Source organism: Akebia trifoliata, chromosome 12 (assembly GCF_017979445.1).
Source record: "Akebia trifoliata isolate Shusen 1 chromosome 12, ASM1797944v1, whole genome shotgun sequence".
NCBI classification, from domain to species: Eukaryota; Viridiplantae; Streptophyta; class Magnoliopsida; order Ranunculales; family Lardizabalaceae; genus Akebia; species Akebia trifoliata.
Genome location: NC_141386.1, coordinates 7,825,439 through 7,840,700, shown reverse-complemented (window position 1 = coordinate 7,840,700; position 15,262 = coordinate 7,825,439). Strand labels below are relative to the sequence as shown.

Here is a 15,262-nt window from a genome sequence, read left to right as displayed (position 1 = left end):
ATGGATTTTTTTTTTGTTTGTAAATATTAAAATATTTAATTCTCTTATAGTAATTTGTCCTTTTATTTATTTATTTATTAAGCAATGGAATATGAATGTAGGGGAATTTTAAGTGATGAAGTGGGATCAGTACTAGGTGCTCCCTTTAAAGACTTGCAATCATAATTATTGTTTTCAATCTAGTCTTAACTCTTTGTAAAAAGAGTTGAGATTCCATACGATACTCTATTTCTATAGATAGGAACAGTGTCTATGTGACACAATTTGATTAGAAAATAAATATATTGGACTACGTGAAAGGCTTGATTAATAGCGTGAGGCGTTTTAACCACTACACCTAACCTATTTTATAGAAAATAGGAACATGACACTGTATTGGATCGCGAGTGTTGTAAAAAGCCCTAATCCATCCAAAATTCCATTGCTTTGTAACAAGAGGCAAGATAAAGTGACTTGAAGATTGAAGTAAATAGATAGAATCTTAAGGATGAAGATGAAATTAATTTTTATTTTACTCAAGTTGTTAAAATGACAGGGAAGAAGGAGTTAACTACATGTTCAAGATGAGGGTATTTAAGTCTATTTATTTGTCTCTTAGAATAAACTGATGTCAAGGGGGCACGTAGTCAGTTTAAAATATAGAGGGATATCTCAAAATTCACCAAAACATAGAGGGGCATGTCTAATAATTAGGGGTAATTCAGCAATTTCAAAAAGTATTGGGGGCATTTCTAAACGTTAGCAAAAAAAGGAAAAAGATGGCTAAACTTTCTCAAATTTAAACAGATTTGGCGTGTCGCATAACTAGCCAACATCTTTCTCACTTTTCTTCAATCTCGTACGTCCACATCACCAACTAGAAACAATATAGACCGTCCAATCTATCCAATTTACCCCAAATTTCTGAAGCTCCATTTAATATTGCTAGGGTTCCGTTAAGAAAAGAGAATCTTAACCGTCTATTTAAAATCGAACGGTTAAAATTAAAATCCAATAGGCTCTGTTTTTATTTCGGTTTTTATTTCTGTTTTTTTTTTCGGTCCAAAGTCTAAACCCTAAGAATCGCAAAACCGACGAAACCCTAACTCATCATCTCTTACGGTAAAAAAAGAAAGAAGGACGAATCGTTCGATTTCTGGCTAAAAAGGTCGTATTCAAGTGAAAGATCTGCAATTTCTGCATCTTTTCTCCCGATCGGAATGTGAATCCATTTTTTTCTGTCGATTTTGATCCAGGTATGTTTTTTATTTTTAAATTTTTCGTTTTTTTGTGATCGATTCGTTTTGGTTGCACGAATGGTTAGATCTTAGTTGGAAATGGTTTTTGATATATTTACCTGCGTCATAGGTTTTGATTTTGTTGTTTTTCCCTTTTTTTGTGGTGGAATTTTGGTCTCAGATCTGAAATTAGGGTTTCTAGTAGAGAAATATGTATGATGGAAGATGAATGGGGATTTTGGTTTTGCTCCTGTGGATTGAGGGTTTGTAGATGGACAATAGCGTAAAGAACACTGATTTGCCTAAAATTCCTCAGAAATCAAGATCTTTGGATCTTCAAAGTCTCTATGTAGAGAAATCTAGGGCTTCGAAAGAACGGACTGAAGGTAGATCATTGAAGAGGAAACGGAAATTGTTGGCGGAGAATGAGGAGTCTGATTCGGGGCAGGGGAAGAAGAAAAGAAAGAGTCGAAAAGAGGTTTCTCTCAGTAGTTTTGATTCTGTAAATAAGAAGAAAAGGAGGAGTTCGAATGCGGTAGATGGGCTGAAGTTAAGCCAACATGTTTTGGAACCGAAGGATTCAACAACGAAGAAAAATAATCAGGTTTCCGAGAGTGGAGATTCACAGAATTTGAGCAGTTTTTCACCAAAATTGGATGATAATGTTGCTCCATTCCCAAAGAGGCCTCGAGGTTTATCAAGGCAAAAAAAATTTCAAAGCAATCATGTCTCAAAGCAGGATAGGATTTCGAGAAAGGTCGGCTCTGATGTTGAGATAGTTAAATTAACTGGTGATGCCGCTGTCACCTCAATTCTTTCTTCCGAGGCTAAACGGAAGAAAGTCTATGATGATTTTAAGGAGAATAGCTCCAGTAAAGCTAATTCATCTCGGCGTTTCAAGGCCGAAGATGGTGCGTCAGTCAGATATAGTAGTGGAAAGAGGAGTCGTGGAAAGAGGCGGGAATTGAAACCGCAGAAGGGAAACCGTGTGGAGGGGGTTGAACCATCAGGTGTTAACTTTGCAAAGACTTTCGAAGATTTACAAGAGGACAACGAGGAGAATCTTGAAGAGAATGCTGCGAGGATGCTCTCATCCCGGTTTGACCCAAGTTGCACCATTTTTTCTGGAAACAGTACTGCTTCTGCATCACAATCTGTTAAGGGGATGCTTAATGGGGATTTCATGAGTCCTCGGGTGAACCATTCGGGTGGTTTGGAATCCAACTCTTCTGATGCTGCGGGCCGAGTGTTGCGACCGAGGAAAAAGGACAAAGGAAAGCATAATGTGAGGAAGCGACGCCACTTTTACGAGGTATTCGCTAGGGATGTGGATGCTTACTGGGTTTTAAACAAGAAGATTAAGGTGTTTTGGCCTTTGGACCAGAGTTGGTATTTTGGCCTTGTCACCGGTTATGACCCACAAAGAAAGTTGCATCATGTCAAATACGATGACCGTGATGAAGAATGGATTAACCTCCAAAATGAGAGATTCAAGCTCTTGTTACTTCCCAGTGAAGTTCCTCACAAGTCCAATTTGAAAAAATCGGATCTGAAAAGTAAATTAATGGTTAAGGAAAAAGGATGCGTGGGCGTAGAGGATGATGATAGTGTAGGTGGCTATATGGACTCAGAGCCCATCATCTCATGGTTGGCTCGATATACTCGTCGAGTCAAATCTTCTCCGCTTGTTATTATGAAGAAACAGAAAGCAACGAGTCAGTCTAAGCATCTTGAGAACTCCAAAGCTGGTATAATCGTTTCATCTTGTAATTCTGAAGTGCCAGTTAGATCATCCGGTGAAGAAATGGCCAAAAAATCTATTGTAGAAAGTAACATGTCCTTCTCCAAGGATAGGAGGCTGCCTTTTGTTTATTTCAGGAAGCGGTTTCGTAAGAGAGTCCAGAATGTTGACAAGGTAGGGTTTATGGAAGAATTCGATGTTTCCCTCCAAAGTTCTGGTGTGGAAGATTTGTTACACTTGGATTGGGACAATGTATTGCGACCTCGAAACAAGGTTGGGTTGTTGAAAGTGAAGTTGAAGTTAAAAATTCCACTTCAGAGGGTTCACAATCTCATATTTGAAGACAAGAACCTTTGGGTTTACCGCGCTCTATGGTTTCTCCAGTTTGGTATGGTGAGGGCTATGTGGCCAAAGGTTCAATTAGAGATGCTTTTTGTTGATAATGTTGTTGGGTTGAGGTTTCTTCAGTTTGAAGGTTGTTTGATGCAGGCGGTAGCTTTTGTATGCTTGGTGCTGGTAGCATTTAACCAACGTAATGAACGTGGAGAGTTTGTTGATCGACAATTGCCAGTTACTTCTATCAGGTTTGAACTTTCAGGTTTTAAAAACCTTGGAAGGCGGTTGATGTTTGTGTTTTATAACTTTTTGGAGGTCAAAAATTCTAAGTGGCAGTATTTAGATAGTAAATTGAAGCAGCACTGTTCGGTCACCAAGCAACTACCTCTATCCGACTGCACTTATGATAACATAAGGATTCTTCCAAGTGGGAGCTCTCAGTTACCCGTTCCTTTTGTTTATGAGCAGCCAGCTTCACTTGAGGTAGTATACCTGCTTCTGTTTGCATGCATTTTTGTGTTCTTTCGTTATGGATTGAACTTAATTATCATTCAATAACTTTACTGAGTTCTTCCATTAACTCTAATTTTTAGTCATCATAATCATTGTCACCAAGTCAGGATTCGAGAATAAGTCTGCAGGGGAAATTCGAAAAATTTGGTAAAATTGGGAAAAAGTCAGAAAAAAAGTAGGAAAGAAATCAGAGTAGGCTTAAATCTGTGTAATTGTTCATACTAGGTGGTTCTCTCATATTATATCACCAAATTTCATAGTAGGCCACAATAATAAATCACCAGACCCCCATATAGGTATCATCCTTGCATCCACCTCAAGTAACCACAAGTCCACGACACATTCAAGGTTCATATTATTCAAAATATAAAAATATTCAATGTCATCCTCATTTGCATCCTCATTATCTGATACCTCATCAATAAAAAGGTTACCATCATCTTCATCAAGGTCATCTTCTCTTACTAGTGCTTCTATTTTATCTTTCATTTTAATTCTATTCAATCGTAAATTTCATGATTTAATCTTGAAGTTTGTAGAAGTCACGATTTATTGAAAAAGTCATGATTAAATCAGTGAAGGAAAGGGTCACAATTTAATCGCGACTTCTTCATTAAGCAGATAATTTGGTGACTATGGTGGTAGCCGGTAGTGTGTGTCAACTATGAATTTCGTATCAGGTGATGCTAACTTGTTTATTTCTGCTATTAACCAGGGTTTACGGAAAAAGTCCAGGCAGGGTATTGTGCGTACGGGGGTCACTAAAGAATCAGATAAAATCAATATGAGCCTTTTACATTCTAATTCTCATGAGAAGCACATGAGACTTCCTCCATTTGTTATTTCATTTGCCTCAGCACCTTCTTTCTTTCTTAGCCTGCACCTCAAACTGTTGATGGCCAAAAACATTTCTGCTATCAGGTTCTGCGATCCAATGTCTTTACAAGAGGGTCCAGAAGACTGTTTCAGTTTGATGGGTGCTGACGGCTCTCTGGTTGAGGATTTTTCTGAGCAAGTGACCCTAAAAAATAATATGGAGTGTTCTTTGAGTCAGGCTGAGAATTCCCTAAATAGTGAGCTTAATTTCACTGAAACTTCTGTAGTTATACAAGATTCAGGAATGAACAAGAGTAATGGCATTGTTGAACTACAAAGTCATCCGGGCCACCTTTCAGTTCCCAAGGACCATTCTTCTAAGGACAAGTCTGAAACCGAGTGCTTATCTCGTTTGAATGGCATCACTGTTCAGATTCCACCACTTAACCAACTGGAAAGCCAATCCCTTAACAGGACAACACAAAGTGCTCGACAGCCCTCTTCTGAATTGGTTTGGAATGTGAATGATGACTGCACCCTCCGTAGTCCAAACCCTACTGCACGTAGAAGTGTATGGCATCGCAATAGACATAGTTCAAGTTCTCTGTCATTTGGTGGCCGCTCAAATTTGTGGCAGGACGGAAGGGGAGATTTGATTGGCAACGATCTTGTTAATGGTTCTCGGAAGCGCCAAAGTCAAGCTCCATATTTGTTGCCCTTTGGAGGTTATGATTTCAGCTCGAAACCTAGAAGCCACCATAGGAAGGGGCGTCATTATAAGAGAATCAGGACTGATGGTGAGAATATAATGCCCGGTGGTTCTGGAAGCCCTCAGAGACGCCCGGAGTTGTTATTTTGCAATGCTAATATATTGATTACATTAAGTGACCGGGGGTGGAGAGACTGTGGAGCGCATATTGTACTTGAGTGTGTTGATCATAATGATTGGAGACTCCAGGTAAAACTTTCGGGGGTCACAAAGTATTCCTATAAGGCATACCAGTTTTTGCAACCGGGGACAACTAATCGCTACACACATGCTATGATGTGGAGAGGAGGAAAGGATTGGATCTTGGAATTTCCCGAGAGGAGTCAGTGGACCCTTTTCAAGGAGATGCATGAAGAGTGCTACAATCGGAACATTCGGTCTTCTTCTGTTAAAACCATCCCAATCCCTGGGGTTCGTCTGGTTGAGGAAAGTGACGATAATGGTATAGAAGTACCGTTTGTTCGCAGTTCTCCAAAATATTTCCTGGAGGTTGAGACAGAAGTTGAGATGGCTTTGAATCCATCACGTGTCTTATATGATATGGATAGTGATGATGAGGTATGGATTTCCGAACGTCGAAATTCTTCAGATGCCAGTGGAAGTAACACGATGGAGATCTCCGAGGAGATGTTTGAGAGGACCATGGACATGTTTGAGAAAGTTGCATATGCGAAGCAACGTGATGATTTTACGGATGATGAAATAGAGCAATTCATGATTGGAGTGGGACCGGCTGATGTGATTAAAGCTATACATGAGCATTGGCAACAGAAGAGGCAGAGGAAAGGAATGCCTTTGATCCGGCAATTCCAGGTAATATCTGGCCTTCCTAGTAGAATTTATGATTCTTTTTCTCTTTGGATTAGGATTGAATATATTACTTATATCATTATCACATGTTCACTTGACAATCAGTGTTGGGGTCTGAGTAGTTCGATTAGTTGAAATGAACTTAGCATTGTTCATTAAAAAAAGAATTATGTCATTACAACTGTTGTTTTTTTTTTTTCCCATTTCCCATAGAGTTGACATGTTGGAGTACTTTTAATAATTTATTTGTTTGGTTTAAATTGCAATTGATGCATGACTCGAATATCTAAACATGCTTTGAACCTTTGGTTGTACCAGACAAAGTTTAAAGGTTTCCTTAGTCTGATCTAATTGAATGCCCTCTATTTTATTTGGATACAATGACTAACAAATTCATTGTGAATTGGACAAGCTCTTGAAGTTTTTCATTAGGTTTTTTATCTCATGTAAAACTATTTCGAATGCAGATATGTTGAATTTTTACCACTACCTTCATTACCTCTTGTTAATGTATTCTTGTTTTTCTTTGATTGGATGAACTGATTTGAGGTGATCAGTTTGAATAAGATCAGTTGGAGTAAAATCTCTTTAGAAATCTATTCACCTGGTTTCCCAGCTAACCATGCTAAATTAAACTTCTGTTGAATTGTAGGAGCTATTGTGTTTTTTGATTCTTGCTTTGATTACTTTGCAAGTTCAATTGATTGGTGAATCAGGTTTACTGTCTTTTTTTTAATCAAAATATTACATAAATTTGAAACTCCAGTCTCCAGATCGATGTTACCTTGACAATTCATAGGTCCAGTTCACTGGTTCAGTTTTCCAGTTTGGCAATCTAGCTTGCATCTTTAAACGTTGCTTTGTGCATGTTCTTTCATCTTCAAGTCCATTTCTTGTTTGTTTGATGTAGATCAACATTTTTTTTCTGGATAAGTTTAAGTCCATTAACCAAAAGAGAAAAAAAGGAATAAAACTCAGGCCAAGAAGACACACCTAAAGTACAACAAGAGCAAGACAAAAGAAAAAGAAAGTGTATCAATCAAGATTGGAAGGACCAAAAGCAATGTCATACTTACTCTTTCTCTTTCCCTTGGTGTGATTCCAAGGTCCTATCCTTCTCTCCCTTCTCTTTCTCTTCTAATATTATTTCTCTTTTCTTGATTTTCTTTTAATTTTATAGTTCTTGAATTCAATAACTCTTGAATTCTTGAAACCCATTTCCCTCAACCCTTAATCATTTTCCTTTTCCCTTTCTCTTAACCCTTACTTCTCAATCGACAACCCTCAAATCACTCCCCCTCCCCCAAATCAAACCTAACCCTATTTAATACCCCTAAACCTAATTATAGGACCCTGTTGAAAAGTATGGTGATTGTTAAAAATTGCATTTTACCATTCAACATATTGTCATTGGGATTATGGAAACCTTTCACAATAGCCAATAGAACCTTCTGGGTCTGAAACCTGTTCTTGAAATCCCTTTTCCCTTTTCCCTTAATCTTTAACCCACTCCCAACTCAGATTCTCTACCCCATATTTCATTTTCATTCTTTACTATTTTGCATCACTTGCATACCATGCCTAACTAAAAATAAAATCCTCAGCCAAAACTCTTGGAAGAGTATTCACCAAAAATATCATCACCACCTAAAATACTAATGACCTCGTGGAGTGCACTCTCCTTCCCATTGGAAATACAAATGAACTCCATAAAATCTTTTTTCTCGAATTAAAGTGGGGAATCCCCAGCTTTGAAAGAAGGATAAAACCAATTGAGGGGATACAATTGGTCAAGGAAAGATCTACTTAATACCACAACAGGTTAATGAAATTGAATTAAATAACAAAAGTAAAATTGCAATGATGATTTTTTTCCCTAGGATAGATGCAAGCATTTTATTATAAAGGAATGGGAAAAGGAGGTCGAGTTGACCTCCAAAGTACAATGGAGCTAAGGATGAGTTTACTCGGGATCCTTACAAGAAGTCCTCATAGAACACACCATGTAACTCTTTGAACATCTGACACCAGGGAAACGACAGACCCAAAATTCTAATTATAACTTCTTGGAACAAGTGCTCCTTCCCCTCAAAAAGCTCGTTTGTTCTTCTCCTTCTAAATGTTCCATCACAAAACATGCTACACTAGAATCCAGAGGATGCTTTCTCTAGCCAAGAAGTCCTGACATTATCATCTACTGAGTAAAAAATTGAACAGTGCAAGGAAGAACCCAATAGAAATAAAGAAAGGAAATGAGTCCCAACCCCCAAAACAAAATTATCATTAATGAGCAAGTAGTTTGCAGATTCACCGCTAGCCTTACACGAGAAACATAAATGAATCATAGCAATGCCCTAAGCAGTGATATGGTCCATGCCCATGATTAAATTTTTTTTTAAGCCTTTAACCTAATGAAGATGGCTACCTTGGACAATTCCTTCGGGCCCCAGACAATCAAGGTTGGAAACTCCATAGAAAAGGACGACAACACAATCGCTAGGGAACAATAGAAATACTTGATTGGGAGCACACCATCCCTAGAACAGTACCTGCACCCTCGTACACGCCTCTTTTGAATAGATGGGAATGCATGAAATTAGGCTGATGAGGTTTATTTTGGATATCCTGATCATTGAAGTTTCTCCACAAAATTGTTATGAATTAGTAAATGAATGACGGATTTGTTATGACAGCACTTGCATAAAGAGAGCTGTCAATGATAATTAAACCATGGGAAATTACGTGATCCGTAGTCAAAGTCTTATTTAGAATGGCATACAAGTGAAGAACATCACCTTGGATGGTATTTTGTATCTCCAAATAACTGAAGCTGGGAAACCAGTAGTTGAGGATTGAGCACGAGAATTATTTTTGATGGATAGGAAATGTATTGTGAAATAAGGGAAGGAGGAGGTTGACTTGAGAAGACCTACCTCGTACAGAAAGAAAGAAAAAAAAGGAAAAAAAAAGCCACGAACAAATGAATACCAGACCTCAATGTTATACTCTCTTGATACACTCAATTGAAAAAAATTATCAAAAAATACATCCTTGAAATCCTCAAATTGGTTGGACCAGATGAACATGGTCTAGAAACTGATAATGGCCTCATGATGTTTATGTTCCCCCCATTTAAAATGTGGCTATTCTGTTTCTTCCACAAATCTCCACAGATAATGAATGGACCCAACACCTGAAGAATAATTTTCCTGTTGAAAAAGCCATAAACGCTGCCAAATTTGGAATAGAAATTGAATGGACCTGTGGAAGTACCCACCGAATGCTAAAAAGAGATTAAATGGGACCAAATGACATGGGTGCAATTGCAATGGAAGAAGACGATTATCCAACACACAGCTGATTCTGCACATAGAAGCAAAGATCAATGAGGATCATAGTGAGAACTGTTGCAGGCTGAAACCTAACTAAGGGCTCCAACAAAAAAAAAAAACTCACCTTGGATGGAGTACAAGGCCCCCAAATCAAAACACACATACTCCATAACCACTCTGCAATCTTCCTCAATAGCCAAGATGATGGAGATTGAAGACAATCAGTTAATAAGGTTGGCAATTGAGAATCGAGTCAACTTTGTAGTTAATATTTCTCCAAACCGAAGTTTCTTGAATTCTTCTCATCCTGGCCCGACATGAAATTCTGAACCTGTAGATGATGAAATTCAGTACAAATCCGAGAACTAAGATCTGAGATGAGAGTTACGGAAAACACTCCACAACTTCTTGTCCAAATCCAATTATCCTCAACCAAGGTAGAAACAGGGGTGGCAGATCTGCGACTAATAAGGTTCACAAGGGATCAGCCTCCAAACATTGAAGCTTCTCTTGATCAACATTGGAGAACCATATTTGATCAACAGTCCTTAATCTCATCTTCTTTTCAAGTTTTATTTTAATAATTGGGGGGGGGGGGGGGGGTCTCCATAAGACCAATGATTGTTCTACCCCATTTGCATGTTGAAGTGTTTCTTTTCCCATTATTTTGATGTTTAACCACTTGTTAGCCAATAGCTTTTTTTAATGAGCTGAGATCAAGTGTGGTGCTGTTGGCAATTGTTCTTCTCAATTCTTAACTTTGGGATTGAAGGTTTTTCTGTTTCACACTCTGGCCAGTTGTGTGTGTGTGTGCTTGACGGTGTAAATCCTATTTCACATTATTGATTTGAAGGAGCCACATCTTTTTAGACAATAAGTATCTGTTTTCTTTAGCAGTATTCTTTCAATGTTCTTATGATTCACATTGTTGATCTGAAAAGCTCAGTCTCATTTCAAGTCGATAGGTTTCTGTTTTCTTAAGCATTATGGTTTGAAATGTTCGTGTGGTTCACATTCTTGGTCTCGAAGGCTGCAATCTTTTTCCCTTGCAAGTTGCACCCCAGCAGAAAAGTGACAAAAACTTCATCTTCTTTTGTTATGCATCTTTTTGTTTGTCACTAAATGTCTTTAATTCACAACTTACCTTTTCTTTGTGTTTGATTCAGCCTCCACTGTGGGAATGGTACCAGAAGCAAGTGAAAGAGTGGGAACTGGCAGTGAACAAAATCCATAACATTCCTAATGGATGCAAAGAGAAAGCTTCGCAAACTGAGAAGCCACCCATGTTTGCTTTCTGTTTGAGACCACGGGGCCTTGAAGTCCCAAACAAGGGCTCAAAGCAAAGGTCACAGAGAAAGCTCACAGCTGGTGGGCATAGCTATTCGTTCCCTAGATATCAAGATGGTCTCAATGCTTTCGGTAATTCTCTTTCCTTTTTCTCTTACATCTCTTCTAAATGATAAGTAGTTTACTTTCTTGTCTTACGACCTTTTTGCTTGCTTTGTTTTGTTGTACTAGGGAGAAAATCAAATGGGTTTGCGAATGGAGATGAAAGGGTAGTCACTGGCCAGAACCATGAACCTTTGTATGCCTCACCATGGCAGATGTCCACTAGGGTATTATCTCCACAAGATGCGTTAGGTATCGGATACCTGTCAACGAGCAGCAACGGGTCTGAGAGAAATCAACATTCGAAACTTCACAGAAACAAATCAATAAAAAAGATGGGGACGTTTCTTTCAACTGGTGATTCGCAAATGATGGTACCGTCGTCATATAATCAGAGAACAAATGGAAAGAGAAATGGAGCCCAACCGTGGAATGTTGGCTTACCTGAGTGGCCTACTCAGAAGCAATACCAACAACCAGAAGGGTTACAGAGGCACAGAGTTGAGCAGTTAGGTGGTCCTGATCTCGATGAATTCAGGTTGCGTGATGCATCAGGTGCGGCACAGCACGCATCCAACATGGCAAAGCTCAAGCGAGAAAAAGCCGAGAGACTGTTCTATAGGGCTGATCTCGCAACTCACAAGGCCACAGTTGCTCTTATGATCGCTGAGGCAATAAAAGCATCTTTGGAGGATTCAATTGAAGACGGGTAGAAAGTTCGAGGGTGAATCTGAGACGAATGGTATAATTTCAGCAATCTACTTTGCTAGGGCAGATCGGCTGAATGAGTGGTTCACTGCAGTTAGAGATTATTGTCGAGGCAGTTTTGACCCACAAAAGCATTTTCTGAAAGTAGAAGGTATTTTCTGTTAGATAAGGGGCGGCAACGGCGGGTTAATGCTCCTGGAGGGAAATCGTGTGTAGAATTTTTGTTACTTCTATCTTTGTACAGAATTTTTTTTCCTCTTTGTTTAGTGTATCCCTCAAATTCCAGTTTAAAGTGTTTGCTAACAATGGAGCATTTGGCCCGAATAATACAAATACAAAACCTGCTAAAATTGGACAGAAATATCCCCTTCTTCGATTTTGGAGGTCTCGGTTTTTGACTTGATGATGATTGTGGTATGGGTCGTGCATAGATCTGAAAAATTCCCTCAAGAGTGGATAGGGTTAAGGTGGAACCATTGATGGAAGGTATATCATGGGAAAGAGTTGTTGTGCTTGGAATTGCTCCGTTGAAGTTAGTGGGAGGCTTGACAATTTTAGGGATGAATCCTTACCTAATTCAAACATTAAGGTAAAATTAATATATGTTGAAAGTAGGAATGTTTGTTTGGTGTCAAATTTGATTTTAAAAATCAATAATAGTATTATGGGACTATGGGTGTCAATGGGTTGGTTCTAGCTTTGGTTCCAAAGGTATTTAGAATTTAGAATTGGGTCATGGGTTTCAGTTCTAAAATAAGTGGTATCGATCTGCCAAAAATGAAAAAAAAAAATATATTCCAATTCAGTGTAAAATATTATATAAACCAAAAAGAAAAATATCAATTTAATTATAATTTATTTTACTAGACGAGTTAATGAGATTTTTCAAAAATTAAAATGTATGTTTTTTATAGGTAGATTTACTAAAACATGCACAACATTTCGAATATTTATCAAAACGGTAGCAATTAATTCCGAAAATGATAAATTTTTCGTTTTTGGAATTAATTTTGTTTTACCAAATCGGTAAAAATAGTAAATTGTTTTTTCGAAAATACCATTTTCTTAATTTTGACTGAAATTACGAATCAGTCCTCTTATCTTTTATAAATATATGTCTGGTTTCATTTGTAATGGGTTTTCCTTCAAATAACTTCCGCAAGAAGTCGAAGACGTTGAAGACGTATACAACCTTCCTATCTTTCTCTCTCTATTGGGAAGATCTTGAAAATCTTGCAAGTTTCCCTCTCTTTCTCTCTGTCTCTTTCCGTTGTGGAGATCGTGAGAATAGTTTCAATGCAAGTCTCTCTCTATCTCTCTCCATTGTGGAGATCGTGAGAAATTTGAATCGAAACTATTTGTGTATGTGTTTTGGGATATTCGAACCCTAGATTGTAAATTCGATTAGGTACAATTAGGATTCTAATTTTTGAAATATTTAGGATTGATGTAAATTTTATCATTTAATGATTAATTTTCTAGATTGATTTGAATTTGTTAGAATTTTATGTTTATTGTTGACTTTCTTGAGTTGTATTAGATTTTTAATGTTTAAAGAAATGCAATGATATTTTTTCATTATTTAGTTTTATTGAAATTCAATTATTAAAATTTAGTAGAATTTTAGATTATAAGATGATATTTTTCTTATGAGTTAGAACTACAATTGTTAGTAACTTAGAGTTTGATTATCGTGTTATATTTAATGTGTTCGATATATTGCGTCTTAAAGGGTCAATAGAAATTATTTTTTCATGTATTTTTATAGATTTTCCATTTGGTCATAAATAATTTCTCTTAGTATGAAAATACCATACGCAGGGAGAATCTAATAAATGGATAAAAGGAAGATTTTGTTGATATGCTTTTATGATGGAGAGATCGTAGACCCATTTGACGGGTTTAAGTATAATGGTAAATACAAGAATAAATATATTGGACGTGATATTTCATTTAAAATATTAATTGACATGATGTATGAAGTCATCGCATGTAGTCGAGATAAGATTATTTTGAAGTTAAAATACTTGTATAGAATTTGCCCTCTATTCATTGAGATAGATATAGAAAACGATGCAGACATTAAAAGAGATGTTCTTTGGAGTACCAGAAGATTCCCAAACCATAAACGTTTTCATCACGAAATCTAGACGTCTTGTAGAAATGGAAAATGATACCAACCATATACATACATAGAATATGTTTGAAAATAGGTATGAGACATCATGAACTCGTATCTATCATAGTAAAAAAATTTATTTGTTGTGTTTTATTTGTGGTTGATACAAATGATTTACGGTTTTACACATGCAGAAGAGAAAAAATGTTAGAGCTGATTGTGGTCCCTTTGAAGTTGTTGAAAATAGAAAGATATGCAACTAGGTTCGTTTTTTTTTTAAATTTTATTTTAAGTTAAGAACTTGTTACAATCTAAGTTATATTGATGCGATTCATCTCTAATTATTCTTTCAATCCCTTTTACAAAGGAATGGTGAAGACGATCTTATTTCAACAAATCTAACTAAGAGATACAATGATACTGGACGAGTTCTAGATTCATCACTTATTTGGTTGGTATATGACACTAGGCATACGCTACGGTGATTCGAACCTTAAAAAATCATATATATTTTTTCTTTGATTTTTTGATTCACATTGTCATGTCTACAGTAAAGTTGGGAGTTCAATTTATCCACCCACGCATCGAAATGTTCCAGATTCAGATCCCTCCAATCCAGACCTACACGTTGATATTTCAGGATACTCAACCCCTATGTATGTCTACTCGTGTTACTTTATTCAATTAATCCTCTTAGAAATGTTTCTAAATTTGGCACGTCTATATTTATGTACAATTTTCCTTCTACAATGAATTGTCTGTTTGATGATGGGGATGTTGATATGGATGATGGTGTTTGCTCTCATAGAAAAAAAAGTAAATTCTTTGAGTCGCGTAATTCATCCGAAAAGAAAGTCTCGGAAAATAGTTCATGTAGTAGTTCCGACGCAAGAAAGGAGTTTAGTTACAGTGTAGACATGGGATTATATTCTGACAAAGGATCTGATGGTGTTGAATATGATAATATGTGGGAAAAAGCTTATGATAAAGGATACGATAACCCATATTTCGATGATGAAATTCTTGAGTTTTCTCTTGAAAATCGTTCTAGAGGAAGGATGAAATTAAAAGTTGGAAATACGTATGGTTCAAAAAATTTGTTTCAAGTAGCTTTGAAGGAGTGTGCGATGTTGTCAAAGTTCTAGATTAAACCCATAAGGACTTGTCACATAGTGATCTCAGCCAACTGTGCTGTCCAAAGTTGTCCTTGGCGCATTCATGCTACTAAACTCTGTGGGGTTCCAACTTTTGAAATAAAGAAGTTAATCTTCAATCATATGTGTGTATTACCAACATGTGGTCTTGACCATAGGCAGGCCAGTAGTCATTGGATTGCAGTTTGAGTGAAGGCGACTTTGAAGGAACACCCCAATATGACACCTGCCAAATTATCACAAATATTCAAAAACACTTTGGTGCTACAATTTTGTATCATAAGGTGTGAAGGGCAAAAAAGTTTGATATATAGGAGTTGGTTGGTTCATGGGATGAGTCATATCGTATATTACCATC

General features: G+C 37.1%; 1 protein-coding gene across 1 annotated transcript; it reads left to right on the top strand.

Annotated features, from left to right (window-relative positions):
* Positions 1 to 985: 985 nt before the first annotated feature.
* On the top strand, positions 986 to 11,992 carry LOC147388838 (Enhancer of polycomb-like transcription factor protein). The gene is made up of 5 exons (XM_086419894.1): positions 986 to 1,235; positions 1,399 to 3,777; positions 4,523 to 6,205; positions 10,701 to 10,953; positions 11,053 to 11,992. The coding sequence occupies exons 2-5, from the start codon at positions 1,489 to 1,491 to the stop codon at positions 11,634 to 11,636; spliced, it is 4,809 nt and encodes a 1,602-aa protein (XP_086276020.1). The 5' UTR covers positions 986 to 1,235; positions 1,399 to 1,488; the 3' UTR covers positions 11,637 to 11,992.
* Positions 11,993 to 15,262: the final 3,270 nt, after the last annotated feature.

Coding starts and splice junctions, on each gene's coding strand:
- LOC147388838 (XM_086419894.1), top strand. CDS start 1,489: ATGGACAATAGCGTAAAGAACACTGATTTGCCTAAAATTCCTCAGAAA. Junction 3,778..4,522: donor AGCAGCCAGCTTCACTTGAG/GTAGTATACCTG, acceptor GCTATTAACCAG/GGTTTACGGAAAAAGTCCAG. Junction 6,206..10,700: donor CTTTGATCCGGCAATTCCAG/GTAATATCTGGC, acceptor TGTTTGATTCAG/CCTCCACTGTGGGAATGGTA.